This window comes from Rhea americana, unplaced genomic scaffold (genome assembly GCF_003343005.1).
Source record: "Rhea americana isolate MKP2758 unplaced genomic scaffold, rheAme1 scaffold_102, whole genome shotgun sequence".
Classification (NCBI taxonomy): Eukaryota; Metazoa; Chordata; class Aves; order Rheiformes; family Rheidae; genus Rhea; species Rhea americana.
The window spans coordinates 3,061,363-3,080,718 of NW_028185062.1; the positions used below are offsets into that span (position 1 = coordinate 3,061,363).

Below are 19,356 nucleotides of genomic sequence, written 5' to 3' on the forward strand. Positions count from 1 at the left end.
GCATCTCAGTGCTGCTTGCACCCCCGTGTAACTGTAGAAACCCTCAGAAGTGAAGAGCAGCAAGCCCTGTTTCCTCTGGGAGTGCTTCCAGTGGGAGGAACCGCCTGTTGACAGGCGGTGCTCTCACTCGCTAGGCTCAGGCAATGAATCAGAACTGAAGTCTGGTGATCCCTGGTGGTAGCAGGTGCTGCCTTTCTTTTTTTTTTTTTTTTTTTTTTTTTTTTTTACACAACCAAAACCAAAAAATACACAAAAAACACCCAGTCAACTCTCCTCATGCACATTCCTCTCTAAAACCCCAACAAAAACAAACAACCTACAGTAAGCAAGGACCTGTTTAGGTTGCCAGGAGGTTTTTTGGCATACAGAGTGAATTGAGAATTTTTGAAGGGAATGGTCCAGTGTAATGAAGTATCTTAGGAAATGTTTCACTAATCCCTTTACCAAGAATTCTCTGGAGAAAGGGAGAGTGAGTGAATGAGCATGTGCAACCACCTTCCACCGAATAAGTGACTTGAGAGCACTCTCTTAGTGTTTGAGCAACCCTGCTTTGAGTTAAGCAGAGAACTGGGTTCAGTTCCGATAGGAACTGTTAATTCTCTCTTTCCCTGCCTGCCCTTCAGCCTCRAGATTAGAGGGTGGAGGCAGATGGAAGTTGTTATATATTTGGGGGGATAGTAAGAGCTTGTCTGAAGAACAGGAGGATATTTTTCAGCATGCTTCTAGCCAGTGGTGTATGAAGCGTGTGCATCAGACCAAGAGAGGACTGAACTGCTTCCACGGTAATTTCAGGAACCTTTCTGAAAAAGTCTGCAGTGGGGAGTAGGCAGAGCACTGAGCAGGACAGAACTGAGAATTCTTTTTGTCTGTTTTTGGTCTTCCACACGGTTGGATAGTAGGGCAAATCACTTTTTTTTTCCCCCCAACTTGCACCCTATTCTAAAAATAAGAGAAATAGTATTAGCTGAGCCCTGAAGAAAGTTTATGTTAGAATGTGGATTCTTGCTGCTGCCAAAAATGTCAGTGATGAAGAAAGTGAGAGAAGGGGAATCGGAATGCTCTTATCTTTGCAAGGCTGCAATGAAAATTCTTGTGACAAAGAAAAAGCACTTAACTGCCCTTGAAGCTTTCCTGTACTGAATTCCAAAGGCTGCAAGCTGGTAAAAGGTAGGGCATCTTGGAGGATTCCTGCAAGTTTGCTGTTAGTTGGTTTGCCTGRCAAAGTGTTAAGAAGAACTATATACTACATGCTTTTGCTACTTTTACCATAATATCAGGGTAAATATTCCACTTCCCTCAAGAAGTGTCATCTTGCCTGTCAGAATAGTTACAACGCTGTTGTCCTTTTGATGAACTTATTGGCCATGTCTGACTTTAACCRGTGTTGTTAACAAAAATGCTACTGTTCTTACTTTCATGTTACTCAGTTGCATTTTATTTTAAATTAGGAGACAGGCTGAAAATAATTCTGTGTAGGYAGATAGTTTGCTTTTCAGACTTTGATCTGATTAACCAGCGTGTGAACTAAAACGTCAGAAAAAAAAATACAGTCCTATGATGAGGATTGATTGCARTTTGTGCAAAGAAATTTGAAACAAGAGAGCAAGCATGTCTGCTTTATTTAATAACAGCGTTAAACACTCCAGTAGAGCTGTGCGAGGAGGCAGCTTTGACAGGTTTGGAAAGCTATTGCATGTCGTGTGCAGTAGGGAAGAGGAGCGGTTGCAAGGCTCACGCTCTCCTGGCAGTTTTGAAATGTGTAGTCCTTTTCTTGGCTTGATGCTCTACAACTCCCTGGGGTTCACCTCTGGCCTGAGAAAGGAGGGGGATGGCAGAGAGCAGGAATGCCTGAAAGGCTGGGTACCTACAGGTAGCGACCTGCTCGCTTCTCTACCTGCTCGGTATCTCTCGAGCAGTTATGCCTCCTAGCAACCAGCACCTTGGTGTGGCAACATGACTTGCTTGTGTGAGCCAAGTCCTAAGCTTGCATAAGAGCGAGGGGGGGAGGAGACTGARTAGCAAAGTCTGGGATGAAACCGAGATACCAACTGCCTCAGCTGAGCTCCGCCCTTTCTAAGGATCTCAAAACAAGCGCTGTGTCTCCTGGCAACCTTTACACAAATTGTAAAGTTAAACTTAAAAGAAGTACGTACAGTGCAAAGTACCTATCCCATCACCAGGTGTGAACAACAGGGAGTCAGCCACCTATCTCTTTCTGGAGGATCTAGCACTGTAGATGGTTTGGGGTTTTTCTTGCTGTCAGAAGGGCAACAAGTAAAAAGTGAAAGAGCATCTTGTTAAACAAGATGGCTAGGAAGTGGTGAACTTTGCTCATTGTAAGCACGTCCATCCAGAGCCGGGACTTGGCACTCCCTGCTGGGCTAGCACTAAAGGCTGTGCCCCGCTGCGTGTGCACGCGTACGCTAGCTAGCTCTGTAGGAGGATCTGGTTCTTTCGRCTGGTAGTCAAGGACTGACAAAGCTAATGTCAGCCACTRCCTTGCCTGGAGTGTCGGTTGCTGYGCWTTGACCATGCTGGCCAAATGCTTGTTAGTCTTGGACTTTAACCTGGCTGCGTTTACCTGTGATGAGAGAAAGRGATGTATTAGAAAACAAAACCTTGGGTTTTATCCTGAGTGCTTCTCCTTCTAGGAAAGTTGTCTTTTCAGATCTTGTGACAACYGGTGCTCATTAGCTATGCTGAAGAAAAATGTCAGTGCAGTTAAAACGCTGTATTTTTAGGATAAGGCAAAGCAGAAGTAAGTGTTCACGTTTCATTAAAGTCACAGCTGTCACAAGACTCGTAAAGAGACAATATAGGCAGAACTGAATTTTGCTACCCTGGGAATAAGAGTCTGAGTTATTCCTGCTTTGAGAAGCAGTGGAGCTAGGACAGAGAGCCAGAAAGAGCTCTGAGGACTTTAATCTTGGAACCATTGGAGATGTTGCCTTGGTGATGGTATTGATAGTAACTGCTTGAAGAGGCAAGCTTCCTCCTGCCCCTTCCCTCAGCAGCGGCAGCCAAGGTCAGGACCTTGCGGGGTTTTGGAGCAGGCTAAGCTGGCAGGAGGCTCATGATGGCCATTTTGCTGTCCCTGGCAGTCTGCTGCCTTAGGCGGCTCGCCTGCCTTGTCCGTTCCTAGAGGAGGCTAAAACGACTGGCTGTTTGGAGCGGTGATTCTTCAGCTCTGCACTTTCCAAGAAGCAGGGCTCGTTTTGGTCGTTGCCGCTCGTTCGCAGGCACTGCAGGAGTTATGCTTATCGAGGCGTTCAGGGGGAAGAGCTGCTCCAGTTTCTGGGCTGCAGCAGGGCTGCAGGARACACGCCAGAGCGCAAAGCTGGGTCACCCGCTACTGGAGGGGCTGCCACAGTGCGTTACGCCCGCATGAGCGTCTTCGCGGGGGGATAGGGTTGTGGGGAGGGGGCTGTAAGGCCRACCTGCCTCTGTCTGCTTCTCTCCAAAGGTTAATTAGATGAGAACAGAGAGAGAGTTAAATTGTATTACTTTTGGTATTTTAATATTCACCATGCTGATTGCCAGTGGTACTGCAAAGCCCTTAGGCACCTGCTGTGAGCTTTCCTGTTCTTCAGCTCCAGATGATTAGTTTGATGTATAAATCTCTCCCTGGTGTCCATGAATTGCTAAGGTGCAATGAGGAAATACCCAGGCTGCACTTACTACTGGAAACAGAGGGGCTGGCCAATTGCTTGTAAATGGGATATGTTTTCCTTTGGGACTTCCTTTCAAAGGAAAAAGCTTCTTCAGCTTTCAGGGCTTTGCAGCATGATAGGAACAGCTCTTGCAGGGGAGGACTGCAGACTTGGAGCTGGAGCCAGGTGTTCCTGTGTAAGCTCAGCTGGGTCTGTGCATCCCTTCAGAGAGCTGCTTGCTCTCCGGAGGCTGCCTTCAGAGAAAGCTTCGGACTGGAGAGCTGAATTTGATCAGCACTTGATGTCAGAAAAAATCTTGTGTATGGACAAAGAGGAAGCACACCTTMTCTGTGTATGTGTGTGTGTATGTGTGTATATAAATAKGTTTGTGTATATAGATATAAAAACTAGGCATTTATTGTTAGTATAACTGAAATCTTAACACTAATTCAAGAATCATTGTTAGTCTAGATCTAATTATCTAGAAAAAGAAAGAATAATAATGCATTAGAAAACGTCTATACAGGAAAAGTCTCAATAACAGTAGTAATGTAGTTAAAACAGTTACACACACAGACGCACACAGACACACACTTGTTAGTTTCTGTCCCTTTTTTGGACTGCTGGAGACAGTAAGACTTCAGCCTCTGGAGACCTTCATTGGCCAGAATCTGATGCTGATGTTGGTTTCTCCTTCCTTGCTATAGGGCTCACTTGATCACTTTTAYAAGTTTTCTAACATGCTTTTTACATCTTTCTCTTCTCTTTATGGAGTCTGCAGTTCCATGTTGCATCCAAATTTGTGGTGCCATTTATGTATGTTAGATACAACTTTTGTTCTATTTGTTGCCTCTAAAACCAGTTTTGTCCAGTTCCAGGTCTGTAGTTCTTCAATTGACCATTGACTTATTTGTGGCTATGGAGTCTTCTGTGCCCCRTTTCTTATCATCCCATKCCTGCACTCGTCTACCACAACTTCTTGAAGCCTCTGCTGTCATACCAGGCCTGTATTTGTCTACACTACAGCATCATGATATTTGTAAATACCTCATTCAATTTGGATTAGCTGCTTGCTGCTGCTGTCTATATTAAACTGTGGTTGTACCACACAAAGATAAAAGAAAAACAGATTAGGCATAAATAYCCAGTTAGTTAGAGAAATTGCTGTGACAGCTAAATCAGGTAAAAYAAAGCTACAGGCAGGTCAAGAAAAGTTTAGACARAGCAAGCCAACAGGCATCAGTCCTGAGGCCTAGCAGGCTCGCTACAAAACTTATAGGCTGTTACTGAGAATGGMAATACTGTATTGAAGGGCTGTATCATTACAACTTTTTGTCCTTCATCTTTCCTTCCAGTGGTTTTGGTAGCTCTGATTATTCACTTGCTGCCTTGTGCATTGGAAGACAAATCTAGGGCTGACAGCCAGACACTGCCCGAAGAGGGATCAGCTCTGTGGTGCAAGCAAACTGGTGGAGCCCAACTGGGGATCAGGAGATCCCTGAAGCAGTTGTCTTGGCTGGTCTGTGAAGACCATAACTTGTTCTTTTCTACTTGTTATGTGCCTGTGACAGCTGTAACGTTTTGAGAGAAGTCCTCAGCATATGGAGGCAAGTCCTTCCTGATGAATTTGCCAACACACAGTATGCTTTGATCATGTAGCATTCATCCTGGAAAAAGCTATGTTCATCTCCTTGGTGCAAAACTCCTCCAGTTTTTCAGGCATATCCTGGCTATTTGTTTTATCCTTCTTGGTAGCATCTGGGATTGGTAAGGTTCTGCTCAGGGCTCCTTTGCTTTTCTCTTTCTGTCTGTCTTTCTGTCTGTCTGTCTGTCTGTCTGTCTGTCTGTCTGTCTGTCTGTCTTTCTTTCTTTTTAATGCTTTGCAGTCTCTCCTTTCTAACTGATAAACAGTTTCTTCTTGTGAACTGTCCATGTAGTTCTTTTACTCCTTCAGCCTTCCTATTTTGAATTGTCCATTGCTCTAGGTCCTGGGGCTGGTCCTAGTTTGTGGTCACTGGGCATTTGCCAGTTATGCTGAAATAAAACACAGTTCTGTAACTCTTCTCACAGCTTTGTTGATTTAAAACTTAGGTGGTTCTGTAAGTGGTTCATCTGACGTTGCTTACCTGCCTGTAGGGTACCATGTGTTTGCAGGGAGAGAGGAAAGTGAACAGCAGTGGGTTGGTGTGTGTGTTTTTTTCATCAGTGTCTTGTGTTTTGTGGCCTGTCAGACCTGCAGGCTGATGCACAGCACTGTGCATGTATATGTAGCTGGTGCTTTACATGGCTTGGCTGTTCCACCTAGCTATGTGAAGTTTGGAAGACCAGGCGAGATATTCTTCAAGGTAGGGGAGATAGCCTGTCCCCAGCTCCATCGGGGCAGTGTTTCATCCAARTTTGTAAGCAACATATGTCTTACCCATAAGGTTTTTCTTCCTTTCCTGGCTTTGCAGTRTTGATGGGAATCAAGAGATTTTGAAGGTGGAGTTCCTGCTGAATCACTGGTGACTAGGCAGTCATGAGCCATTTCAATTGTTTGAAATTGTTTTCATCTTCCTTGTATTCATAATGATTCCCAGCTGGTAAGCTGATTTAAATTTATTGTTTTTTTTTCTCTTAGCCCCTTTTCTTGCCTCTGTTTTCCCCACACACATTTCTTGTCCAAGTTTTTCACAGTTGCCATTCTGGCATAGCTCGTTGCCTCCCAGAAAGGTGCCTCCTCACTGTGATGTCCTATGAGAAGCCATCTCTTTCCCTAGGGAGCTGGTACTGTGTGTCTCTCACTCCAGCATGGCTGGTGTGGGGTTGCGTGCAACTTACCCAGCAGGAGACAGGTCYTGTGCTGTTTTTTGCCCCTCTATCTGTTTTTGGTGAAGTGTGGACCCTGAATTTGTTTACCTGAATCATCATCTTGTGCTTGTGTTTGCCTAGCGTTAGAAGGATTACCAGCTTTAAAACTTTCCTCTCCTGTCCCCCCTAGAAACAGACCTTAAACAACCTTGCAGTTTTTCTGTGCCCTGCAGCATGAATGTGACAGTTCCAAGGAGACCAGGATATGCTGAAGTAAAATCAGCTGGACCAGTTAGAAATGGTTGCGGAGGATCTTCGTGAGCAGGCTGTGCCCTTGCTCTGATAGCAGGCAGATAGGAGGGGTCTTCAAACCCTCTAAGTTTTTCCTCTGTGTTCCTGTTCCAGCTGGAACTTCTGTGATGTCTATTTGTACGTAAGAAGAGAGTCCTGAATTGGTATGCAGTCACCATCTCTGCTCTGTTAGTTTTTTTTTTTTTTTAAATCCCTTTGTGTTGGGGATTTTTAAGCCTCATTTTAAAGTATTTTGGGTATCTTTCAAATCTGTGCATCTGTCCTCTGACATCTGCAGCTTGAGATCAGGTACATAGCTGGTTACTCTTAAGGAAATGATCTGGCAGATGTAAAGAGGCTGTTGAAAGCTGCCAGTGGAAGTTCCAGATGGCGAGGAGGATAGCTGCCTGGTTGTCTGGATGTCATTGGATCATATAGGCACTCTTGAGCATGGTGAGAAGCTTTCTGAGGCTTGTATATTTGGGGATAGAGCAGTTCTCTTGCGTGGTTTGCTCATCTGCCTTAGTGTGGATGGATGAATGAGAACTGAGCTATCACTGGTGTTACTCTACCCCAGCTGGGGAAGCTGTGAAGGAGAGCAAGAGCTTCCCGTGGTGGACTGTGAGAAAAGGCTCTGTCTTATGAATGCATACAAATTGCCGCTGCCCGCTTGGTAGAGGATCTGCATTTTGTGTGTTGATGCACAGGATCCAACAAGGAGCCTGTCCACAGGCTGCCTTCAACTCTGCCTCTTATGCACCATAAATACCAGATTAAACTGTGTCAGCCCAAAACATTTTTATTAGATGCGTTGCCTCTTCCTACTCCCTCAAATGACCAAGAGTAGGGGTAAATGAGCGGTTTTAAACCTGGTGTTTGTTACTCTTAGCCAGAGGAGTTTCTACCAACCCTGTAGTTGTCACCTGGTCTGTAGGTGGGAGTTGCATAATAGGGTTATGTTTTAGCGCTGGATGCCTTCAGGTGCTGTTCCACAGGATTCCCCTGCAATTTCCCCTTCTGTCTAAGGGATTATGAAGAGGAGCCTGAAGGCATCCAGCTCTAGATTTTTATGCACAGATTTAAGCCTGTAAGAGAATCTAGTGGGCATGGTAGCTAGCAGGTTAAAACTCAGTTTGGATGAGGGTAACATGATGCTGGAATATGGGGCAAATAACAGGCGTCTTTTCCCCTACTGGTTTAAGAAATCTCAAAAAGTCACATTTCAGGAGGCTGGGGGGATAGTCTGGGAAACTCCCTCTAAAATGTRCCCTGTGCTATTGACCACTGTCAGAGGCAAGATACTGTGCTTTGGTCAGAGCTGGTGGTCATCTTGTACGCTTTGGGGCAGAGCCTGTTCCATGGTGCATTTGAGCTCCCAGTCCTACAGATTTGGGGAGCCAACAAACTTTTTAAACAGAACAAATTCCCCTGAGAATCTCTTGCCCCAAGCCTTATCATTACTGTTTGACAACCAGAAATTCCTAGACTCTTAGCCTAGTGACACTCTAAATGAATGAGCCATTCCAATTATTTGAAATTTGAATTATTTGACTGCTTTTTGCAGTGGTTTCTTATTCTGCAGTCATGGCCTTTTGTTAGCCTATATTGGTTTCTGAAGGGTGAATTTAACTCTCTCTGAGACTTGCACCCCTTCCAGTCGTTTTGGTCGTGGTTTGGTGCAGTGAGCTCCAAAGGCTGTTATGCTCAGACAGTGTCAGCTAAGTCTTAACCTCTCAACAGATATGYCTTTCTTCTCAAAATGCATTTAATTAATATAACTTGCCTGAAAATACCTCTTCAGTTACATATTCAGTGTGCACACCCTCTCCCATCACTGTTAACCCAAAGTGTCTACACAAGCTGATGTTAACTTTGTTCACWCTGATCAAGCCTCCCATGGCAACCAGTGCACTGTTCAAAAAAAAAAAAAAAARRKSTSTSTSTSYMYMTCTCTCTYYTCTSTKTTTTYTYYTCTCTCTCTCTCCTCCCCTCYYCCCCCAAGTATGCATTTAGTGCATAGGAAGCTATTGCACTCACTTGAATAGCTTTGGGTCTTGGGAAGACAGCAGAGTGTGAATTGAGAAATGGACCAGTATGGAAGGGATGGGACTGTTTGCTCTTTTCATTTATTCTTGCAGCAGCATGAAAGGAGGATATTGTAGTGCAAAAGAAATTTGTTTTGATGTCTRAATGGAGGATTTTTTCCTCTCTATACAGCCTCTTCTTTATCACCTAAATTGTGTGCCCTTAGCTAGTCGTGAACTCTGCTTCCAGTCGCATGTCCCACAAGATATGGCAAGGCTGAGTTGATGGATAACTTGGGAAAGGAATGCCATTGCTGACTTTCAGTCTTCCAAGCCCCCTGGGGAGGGGGGTGGCCAGCAGAAGAAGGAAAGAGGAAAACTGATGCTGGCAGAAATCTGCTTTCTATTAGCTTGCTGAAGAGGGGTGAGGGAGCAGACGAGTGGGGGAAGGGCAACTGAGACTAGAGGGATGTGCCGGGAGGCAGGAGGAGGAGGATGATGAGAAGGGACAATAAAATGCACTGACACTAGTGTTTGGGGAAGAGCAGGAGCGGAGCTGGGGTAAGGAGAGGCAGAAGTAAGAGGGAGGAGGGTAGGAAGGGTTGGAGTGACCCTGTGCTGCTGATTTAGTGAGTCAGATACTTTGTGTAAATGTGATATTGATGTCTGATTCCTCTTGATTCCTGCTTCTATATTTAGTTTAGGGAAATTGCTGCATTTATATGTTTTGTTTTTCTTTCCTTTTGCTGGAGCCAATGGAAACTGTTGCAAACTCCASTTGAAACATCACCAGCTTTATATCTGCGTATATGGTGCATAGTTGTGCATATATAAGATGGGGCTGTGCCTTCATGGAGATTTGACAAGCTCTCCAAGGAACCTTTCACTGCTGCCTTGTTGGCTGTCCCAAATGGGCTTCCTGATGGAGAAAGCTCAGGTTGTCTGCAAGAACCTTGGACATAGCTCTGAGAACTGATTCTGTCCTCTGTATGTGTTTGTCTGAAGTTATCTAAAGTTACCTGAATGCCCCACAAGAAAGATGAACCCAGGGAGAGGTCCTGCCGCCAAGTGCCAAGTTGTTTTTAAAAGCTGCTTGTATCAGGAAGGTATACTTGAAGGTTGTGGATGACATCACAGACCTAGAAATAATACTTTTAAATATGTGTGCAGTTGCCAATGGCCTCTGTAGGAACTAATCTGCAAACAAACTGGACACCTGATCTCAACTGGCTAGGACATGGCTTGTACAGCAGTAATCCACACAGCAGTGAATGGTTTCTATAAATGTCTTGGAAATCAGAATACAGTCATGGATCAAAAGATGTGGGCGTTAAGCTCTGCCCACAACTGCAGAGAAGATACAATTTTGTGCTGAAGCAAGGCTGTTAAGTGTTCACCTTCCAAATAGCCAGTGTGCACCAAACACAGTGTTTCTCTATACAGGTCCCATGTGAAGCTCTTCTGGAGCTAGTGCTAGTATTCATGTTGCCACAAACATTTAAAATTTTCTGTTGACAAGGGTGTCCTGAAGTTTTGAATTCGCTTTGAAAGCTTAAATTCGGGCAAGGTGTGGAGGTAAGAAGGAGGTGATGAAGCTATCATAAAAGTGCAGGTTTGAAGTACTTTAGTTGGTCTACGTCTGTAACTAGAAGTTAGGAATGAAAAGATCAATGCCATCTTCTTTGTGTTCCTTCTGCCTCTTTGACTGAAAATGCTGAACATGCTTTCATGAAAAAACAGACATGATAGAGGATGGATAGATGGGTGGATGCTTGGTATGTCATTAATTTTCCGTAGTAAATATTTTATTATTTCAATTAGTGTAAGATTAAAGCAACAAAAATGGAAAAGAATAGCTGCTTTGAATCTCCTGAGAGCTTGGTAACTTTGGGGCTTGCAGAGCTGAGCTGCAAGAGCTTGAACAGGCATTGAAATTGCCTGAACACTTGGAAGAGGTTTCAGTGCTGGAAATGGTTAATCGCTGCTCTTTAAAGAGGTTTGCTCTCTAGAACGGAGTGCACTAGACACCTTCCCAAGTATTTTGAGTGTGAGCCAACTTTCAAAGTGAGGTGYTCCCGAGTCCCAGAACAGTAGCCCTGCTGTAAGATTTGTGTGTTATGTTGCTGCCATCTTGCTCAATAGGGTATCCTTGGCTCGGCTGGAGTCTTCCTTGCTCTTATGYGGGGCAGGCAGGAGGGTGCTGATAGAAAATCAACATGGGACAGCATTGCAGTGGGGTGGCTTTTGTTGGGTAAGAAATGAAGTTTAAAGGATTAACTTAAACAATAAACTGATTTAGCTAGGCTAAGGCTATTAAAGATCACAACCAGTAAGCAAGTTTAGTTTACAATTCAACATAACCACATGCACTCTTGTTTCGGTACGTGTGTGAGTTAAAATTACTTTTCTGTGACACAMGTCCTTACTTGCTGTCTAGTAAGGAGATCTTTCATATCCTCTCCTCACCCCAACCATTGAGCTGTTTAACTATGAGTTGTAAACTCAGTGGCTCAAACATAAGGGTGCCTTAATACAGGCTTAAAGTGTCTGAGTGGTGGTCTGACGTTAAAACCTGTGCTGCTCTTGGAGTGGTTTGCTGATTCCCCTTGGTGCATGAGTTGGGTGGCTCTTATCTTTACTGTGGGGTCTCAACTTCACTGAGAGCTAAGAATTGGGAAAGGAAGTCTGCAGGGGAGACCTTGCGAGCAAATGGCCAATTGCGGAGGGTGTTTGAGCTAAAATTCATGTTTGTAAGTGGCTAGAGGCTCAGCTACATAAGTTAATAGAGGCAAAGACCTGGACCCTGTACTGTGCTATTCTAGGAAATGGTGTGTTTAATTGCTTGCTTGGTTTGAAAACCATGGTTTGTCTTTTGCCTATCTTTCCTGTATTTTTAGATTGTGTTCACTTCTATGATGTCCTGTTTTTATGCAGAGTTCCTTGTAATAAAACACAAAAGGATTTAAATTTAAAAGCTGCATAGGAAAGTCGTCAGCAGGATTCTGTATCTTCCCTTTATTCTTTCTAATATTTTCTGAAGCTTATTTTGAGCAACTCATTCCTGTCATAGCTCAACAGGATTTTGGTCCATGTCACCCTACCCAACTTCACATAGTGTGTTTTTTTTGTCTTGCTTTTCTGATTAGCTAAAGGCTTGGAAATTAGATAAACTTCCACATCTTCCACTTCCTATTTCATGTCTAATGATTTACAAGCCTTAAACTTTCCTGCCTTGTTACTGGATCACAAAACACCTTTACACTAATCTTTACACTAATCCTATAGAAATAAGTAGCATTAATAAGTAGCATAGTTTTGACTTGAAACTTTCCAGATAGTTTCCCCCRCATAAAAAGCACATAAGATCAATCACAGTTTTGAACAACCTTTTGCTGCTGTTCCACAAGATTACCTCTCCAGTTATGGTTGCCTGCTTTAATGTATCAAGAAAGCCTGGCGGTTTATTGCCTTGTCGTTCTGTAGAGTGCATGTGTGTGTTTAGGCCGCCAGGGCTATTCTTGAGCATGGTAGGTGGAAATGTAGAGTAGTCTAATGAGGGGTCCACATCTTGTGCACGACGGGTGTCTTGGAGGTTGAAGCTTTAGTGCCTTTTGGAGTCTTCTTTGAGGTAGTGATGTTAATGGAGTGTGACARCTTTGGCCAAAGACACTTGCTCGTGGTATGTCAGTCCTCCTTTGTGCTCTTTTTTCCAGTTTAAAATTTACACTGCTCCTGGCAGGGTAGCCCTGTCAGAACGTGTGAAAGGCCCAACTGCCCGGGCCAGGCAAGGAGATGCCAGCTCCTGCGGGGACGTTGCAACTGCGACCTTGTCAAACCCGAGCCGCACCTGCAGCCCTGGGGCCTGGCTGCTGCCGTGCCGGACCATGGAGTGGGGCCTGGAAGGACGCTAGCTTTGCTCTGGCAGTGCGGCACTGAGGCATGCCTGATCCTGGCTAAACCCTTGTGCCTGGGGGTGCACGCTGCCCATCTGGAAGCATTTGCGAGGCAAATGTAGATGCAGCAGCTTTCTGCCCAGCTCTGTCAGGCTGAGGTGTTCTCCGTGCTGTCTGCTTCTCCCCAGGGCTGATGCCCGCAGCCTGGAGCGTGGGCATGTTCTGTGCACTGTGACTCACGCCGATGCGACAGCGACGTGATCCAAGTCCCTGGTGCAGCAAGGGCTGTTGGAGCTGCAGCCYGGGGTGCCCTTTGGTGCTCTGATGGCACCAAAGCAGAAGCAGCAGCCAGGACTGTCAGAGCCCGGTAGTGCGTGGCAGGCAGCCTCTCCTCTCGCAGGAAAAGTCAAGACCCACAATTTCTGTTTAGAGGTGAAGTCATTAGAGAGTCACGGTTTTTCTRCCTTAGGCCATTTTTTTTCTTCATTTTTTTTCACTTGTTAACACTTAAGACTTTCATGAGGGGGCAGCAGGGACTGTGTGTGTTCCCGTTACAAGTGGCTGCTGTGCCACTTGTACTTGCTGCACCAAGGCAGAGGCTGGTTCATGAGGACTTTGAAAAATTGTGCAGAGGGTGGGGGAGAAATAGTGCCCAGGAGAGCTCCAGGCTGCTCATGGTGGGCAGAGGCTCCAAGGCAAGGTGCTGTTGGTAGGATTTGTGGGGAAGTGGGGCCTTTTCTCCGTCGCCCSCCTCCCAATCACTGACTGTTCTGCTCCTGACGGAGGTGGTGATATTACTTAACAAGAGGTTACTGCTTTTTGCTTTTGCAGTTCATTTTGCTGAGAGACTTCTGCAGAGCCCTCGAGCAAGTTGTTTGTTCAGATATTTGTCTCTTGGGTCAATTGGTTCTGACATCCTCTTTCTCGCTACCTAACTGGCCAGTGACCTCTTGTGCTACACTCAACCACTTTCTGTCCTGTCCTGTATTATGGGCAAGGCACAGAAAATTAGCTCTTTWTTCCACAAAGAACTTTTTCAGAAGATCCCCTCTTTCATTGTTTCTGAATTTCTCACTTGAGAAACATGCTGGTTTGGTGTCCAGAACATAGGGTCATTTTCATGGCAGGGGACAGGGAACCTAATGTGCTTGGGGCCATTGCACAGACTTTCATAATTAACCTTTCTGTGCAGCTTGAGCAATCGAAGACCTGGAGCCTACAGACACTAGAAGGTGTTTAAGGTACWATACTCCTCTATGTGACACACTTTGAATTTCTCATCTGAGCTGTTCTTTTCCTTTGCAATTTCCAGCTAACCACAGCTCAGGCTGTGAGGTTAGGGCATGAAAGAGCTCTTTGGCGCTRTTTTTGCTTCTGCTCTGCCAACAAGGAAGGCTCTATTTGTTTTTCTTTATGCCCATGGCTGTTATGTCAACTATTTTTGTTTTTCTCTTTTCTCCATCTAGGTGTGTTGTTGTGCTGTTCAATCCTAGAAAAAATAAGCAACACCATATTTTAAACAGCTCCAGGTGAGTGAARTTTCAAGTTGGGCTTGTTCTGTGGGAGGTGAATTTCAAGGTTTTTATGGGTTGAGCGAAGTATAAGAGCTGCTGAGGAGACTGTTGCTCCCAGATAAATTCCTGCAGTGAGTGTGGCCTTGGGCAGAGTCTGCCTGCCAGTTTGTCTGTAGCGCCTAATGTGAACTGCTGTTGCTGACTAGGCAGCACTTCATAAATATTATGGCCACATGAGGAAGTTTTAAAAGGCCTGACATGGAKAAAGTCTCACTAGAAACCCAGGGTATCTGTATGTGACTTTTTTTATTCCACTTGAAACTGTGACCTCATTATTGGAGCCAGGACTGCAGCTGGAATAGATGCATAGATATGAAGATGAACCTCAGCTTTTGGAGCTTTCTTGGTGCTGTAGGCACGCTGCTAGAGATTTGGGCAGCAGGGAATCCCCATGACAAGTGTTATACTTCTGGTAAAGAGAAACTGTTGGCAGGCTATTATGTGTGACTTGAGCTTTTTGCTAGTCTGTCCTGACCTCCTCCCCAGTCATGACATATTGAAATGAAATTGCATGCTGGAAATATTTTAATGTCATTCTTTTTGTTTTAGGAAAACAATCACAGCCCTTGCTTTCTCTCCAGATGGAAAATATCTGGTTACGGGAGAGGTAAGTGTGAGAGGAAAGAGGATACAGCTTGTCYATGCCATTTCAGAGTAGGGTGGAAGATGTTAGAGAAAATGTGGAGAATTTGAAAGCCTGAAAATCCCTTCTGCCTTTTGACAGGACTWTGACCACTGAAATATCAGCAGAACAAGCTTGTGAGTTGCATTTTTATAGGGAAATCTRTTTTAGCATTCCAGCTCTGTGTAGACCTATTGAGTTATGTATGATTGGCTTTGAGTGCTCCTGCTGAGAGTGTTTTGATGTGCTATTCCCTCTGGTCAGCTTAGGAAGGGTGAGTCTTCTGGGGTGGCCTCTGTGAGCTGAAGGTAGAGAGAAAATGAGTCAAAGAATACAAAATATTCCTCTACTCTAGCATGAAAGAAGAGGACTTGAATGGTCCTTATTCTTGGATTGAGTTTAGGATTGTTCCTTTAGGATTTCAGGAAATAACTGAAGCCAGTAATAGTGTTGTGGAAAAAATGAAAAGTGCATGTGGAATGGAGCTTTAGGAATAGTGACAAAAGATGCTGGTGCCTGTGGTTTGGCATTGTGTGCTTGTCTGCTGGCGACAATTGCTTCCTCTCTTCAAACATGCTTAAGGGGGAGAATAAGGATGACTGCACTGTGTGTGTCTGTTCTGCATTAGAAGTGCAAGACATGGATTGTGTGTCATGAGTTTGGAATTATTCACTGTTAAAAATCCACAGAAATGTTCACTGTCCCCCTTATGGTTGGGCTCAGTTTGCTCTTTTGTGTTACTGATGGTAATTTACCACTGGATGCTGTCTCTCTTTAATCCAAACGGGTCCCCTCCTGAGCCTCAGCTGCAGAGAAGTACATCACAACCCTGTGTTAAAGCTGTCAAGAACAAGGCTGTTCACTCCGGAGTTCCCTAGTTTGATTGCTCTGATGGCAGCTGTCATGTCAGTGGGTGATTCCCTAGCTAGGACTGAATCCCTGTTGATCTGGCATAGGATAGAAATGATGGTATTCTGGATGGAAGTTATCTCAACGAAAGCAAGAGCCTTTCCTTCAGAGCATCAGAGGGTTTTTTATTACCTGTTTTTAGTGAATAGATGAGATTTTACAGCTGAAACTTCTGATTTTTTTAATCCCTTCTTATACTTGAGAAGTCATAATGTATATAACATTTATCTACCTATTTATATTTTTGTATATGTGCCTGTATTTTACTTATATAAAAAATCTTTTTCTACCCTTCTACCCAGTGTCTTGTTCTAATGATCTTGGTGGTTGTAGATTTTTATTTTATTTTATTTTATTTTATTGTTAATCTTTGCTTTTTTATTCTTTTCATGTGGGGCAGGAGAACTAGTGAAAAATGGCTATTTTTCGTACTGACAGCCTAAACATTTCGTTTCAAAACTGTTTTGGGGTAAATGGCAAGCTTTGATTAAAAATAGTCTTTCCGGTTGTACTTGAAAGCTTTTTTTGCCATATTGCAAAATGTGTCTCGGCTTGCCCTGTTCTAAAACCACTTTTCTTTCTGATATCCCAAATGCCTGAAATTCAAATTATTAATTTGTGTAGTAGTGCCCCCTGCTGGTGTCAGCAGTCTGCTTAATTCAACCTCTGTCCTGTAGGAGGTCCCACTGGGAAATGGGACTGAGTTCAGTTACTGCRTTCAGTTTGTGAAGATCACTTTTAGGCCTTGTGCTAATTCTGTGTAGTAACACCTTAGTTTTCTGCGTGACTGGCTTTTCAGGATAGATGCTACAGAGGTTGTTTCTTGGCCTACCATGCATATTAAATGTAGAAGAAAATGTTTTTTCTCCCCATGGAGGTGTAAGTCTCTTGTCCATGGGACTTGCGTAGAGCTTGCTGTTGGTGATCGTCTATTGTGTTACTGAATATGAATCAATTTGTCAGTATCTTGGGGTGGACACTAAGGTGCTGGGAAGAAAAATATATATATGTGTGTGTGTGTGTGTGTGTGTGTGTGTTAGGGTAGAGCAATTGTTTTGAAGACCAGCTTGTTTGGCTCACTGTAACATCTTGACAGCAACCTTGAGACATGAGCTCTGCCATGTAAGAACTACTGCACCAAAAACAGTAAAAATCTGACCACAGTACTTTTCCAGGCCACAAGAAGTTGCTTGGCAAAGCTATTAAGTGAGACAAACATTCACAGTTCTGAGTTTCTAAAGCTTTGATTTCTCCTTCTTGTGATCAGACTTGCATCTCCCATGCAATCAAATGACTTACTTAACCCTGATCAGAAAAGGCATCGTTTTGCCTTGTTGCCATGGATATGTTATCTTGCAAGCTACCTTTTTGACAGGCTTCTATATGAATTCATGAATAGGCTCTTGAGTAGGATTTGCCTGTCAGGCACATTCCTGGCCAGCATTTCAGCTTGCCTTGTACTTCTCATTTTATTTTGATTTAATAACAAATAATTAAAGAAGAAAAAGGGAATTGTCTGGCAGAAGGTGCTGAGTTTGCGTTTTTGGAGTCTATGACCTCCTGTTTCTCTGGAAAACAAGTGTAAAAACAGTGTCTGTTCTCTCTGTCTGTCTCTCTGCTACCTTGCCCACGTTTGTTCAGGCAGCAAGCGTTCCTGCAGTTACCTTTGTGGTGGAAATGATGTTGTTAGCCTCCCATAGGCCTTCTGGAGATGCTGTGTGATAACTGRCATAAGCAGTCACATCGTGTGTTTGTGAAGGTGTGACCTGGTTCGAGATCTCCAATGTCGTGTTGTGTTAGGAGCAGGAGATGTGAGGATCTTCAGGATCACTAAGTCTAGAGATAGAACGTCGTTGCATAATGCTTTTCATGAGCTGGCTGTGAGTTCCCGTTGCAAAGATCAGGAATGTGCATGAAAAGTGTTGTTCTAATCTTTAGCTCTTTTGGGGGAGGATAAGAATAGGGTTGAAGGGGAATGTTTTTTTTAATTCTTTCAGGGATCTGCTGAAATGCTCTTTTCAGCAATGCAGATTTGCAGTCTCAAATAAGGCTTTAAAGAGTCAGAGGAAGCGAGTTCTAACCTTTTTAAGCGATTCCAACATTAATACATCGTTTTTTCCAAGCTCTCACACTTCTATATGCCTGAATCTGTCAGAACTGACCTCTAGTGTTACATTACCTGTTCTGTGCCTGTCCTTGTRCCTTCCAGAGTGGACACATGCCCGCTGTGCGGGTATGGGATGTGGCTGAGCGGACCCAGGTGGCTGAGCTCCAGGAGCACAAGTATGGTGTGGCCTGTGTGGCGTTCTCCCCTAGCTCCAAGTACATTGTTTCAGTGGGCTACCAGCATGACATGATTGTCAACGTGTGGTCATGGAAGGTAAGTTCCCCAGGAGGTGGACCACAGGGTCGATAAATAAGATTTCAGTTCTGTCCTGCCTTCTGTGCTGCTATTCTTTTTTTCTTTTGATATTCATAGACACAGACAAGTTTGGACATGAGAGAGAGCTATGATCCCTTAGGGATGGTCTAAATCACTTCAGTGAAGGGTTATTCTCTATATTTGGAGACACATGACATCTTGCTGCCTAGTCGGGAAAGCCTGGACTTCCAAAACCTTGTCAAAGCCTTGTGCCTTTTTAGAGGCTTACTAAAAACTAATTTATGGGGTTGAAGAAGGAAACTCTCACCAGCCAGGGATTCGTTTTGTGGTGTAGTGGATGCTCTTGAATTGTTTTGTTTTCATTGTGTCAGGATTTGTGATACTCTAGTCCCATYCTTGACCTATGAGAAAGGGAGCATACCTAGAGGACAGTGGCCACTGTGTGTRCTGTTGAGTTGGGGCAATATTCTGTGGGAAGTAAAACCTGTATCTTTTTGTCTAGAAAACGTGTAAATATGTGCTGTTTGTATAGAAAACATACGTATATTGMCAGGCTCACATTACATAGATTTGGAGTCTTCTGTATTAGTTAAAGCTAAGCATTTATGCTTTTTCTAGTTTGAGTCAGCTCCTGCTACCTCTTCAGGCACTCTCTAAACACTCTCTAAAAGAGAGAAAATTTAAAAATTGTATATGACCACAGATACAAATGTTAAATTTCACATTGTGCAGCTTGTAAGTCTATGCTCATGTAGTACGTTAACCTCTTCATCATACTTCCTGTGCTATACTTTAAACTCTCTCCRTTAGTCCTCTCCTGCATGAGCTAAAGCTTGACCTTGCTATTTTTTGTATAGCTGAGTTATGTAGTGATAAAACAATAAATGCCTGTGTCAGTGTAGAAAAAGGAGTGTTCAGCCTTTTGTTTTTTTTCTAGTCACATAAATCAAAGTAGTGRCTCGGAGGTGGGCATAATGYRTGGTATGTATGGGACAGAGTACAGGCAGCTTTCTTCTACCTTGCTCATGCAAGTTTTTCTGTTCAGCGTGACCCTGTTTATAATTATTTGTCTGAGAGCTTATAAAGTAAGAACTGTTCTACCTTTCTGTGCTGAAGAACATGCTCTCTGAATATATGTTCCAGACTCTGTCAGAAGGTAGAGCTAGCCTGCATTTTGCAAACTGGGTACTAAAACTAGAGAGATTTGACTTGACCAAAGT

General features: G+C 43.9%; 1 protein-coding gene across 5 annotated transcripts in view; it reads left to right on the top strand.

The window, feature by feature from the left end:
* Nucleotides 1-19,356, top strand: part of MAPKBP1 (mitogen-activated protein kinase binding protein 1) — a 102,875-nt gene that overhangs the window by 38,721 nt on the left and 44,798 nt on the right. For all 5 annotated transcript variants that reach the window (XM_085306825.1, XM_085306815.1, XM_085306841.1 and 2 more), the window contains 3 exons: nt 14,115-14,177; nt 14,772-14,829; nt 17,963-18,133. In XM_085306825.1, coding sequence (XP_085162951.1) covers nt 14,115-14,177; nt 14,772-14,829; nt 17,963-18,133 — 292 coding nt within the window. The remainder of the gene's footprint in view (nt 1-14,114; nt 14,178-14,771; nt 14,830-17,962; nt 18,134-19,356) is intronic.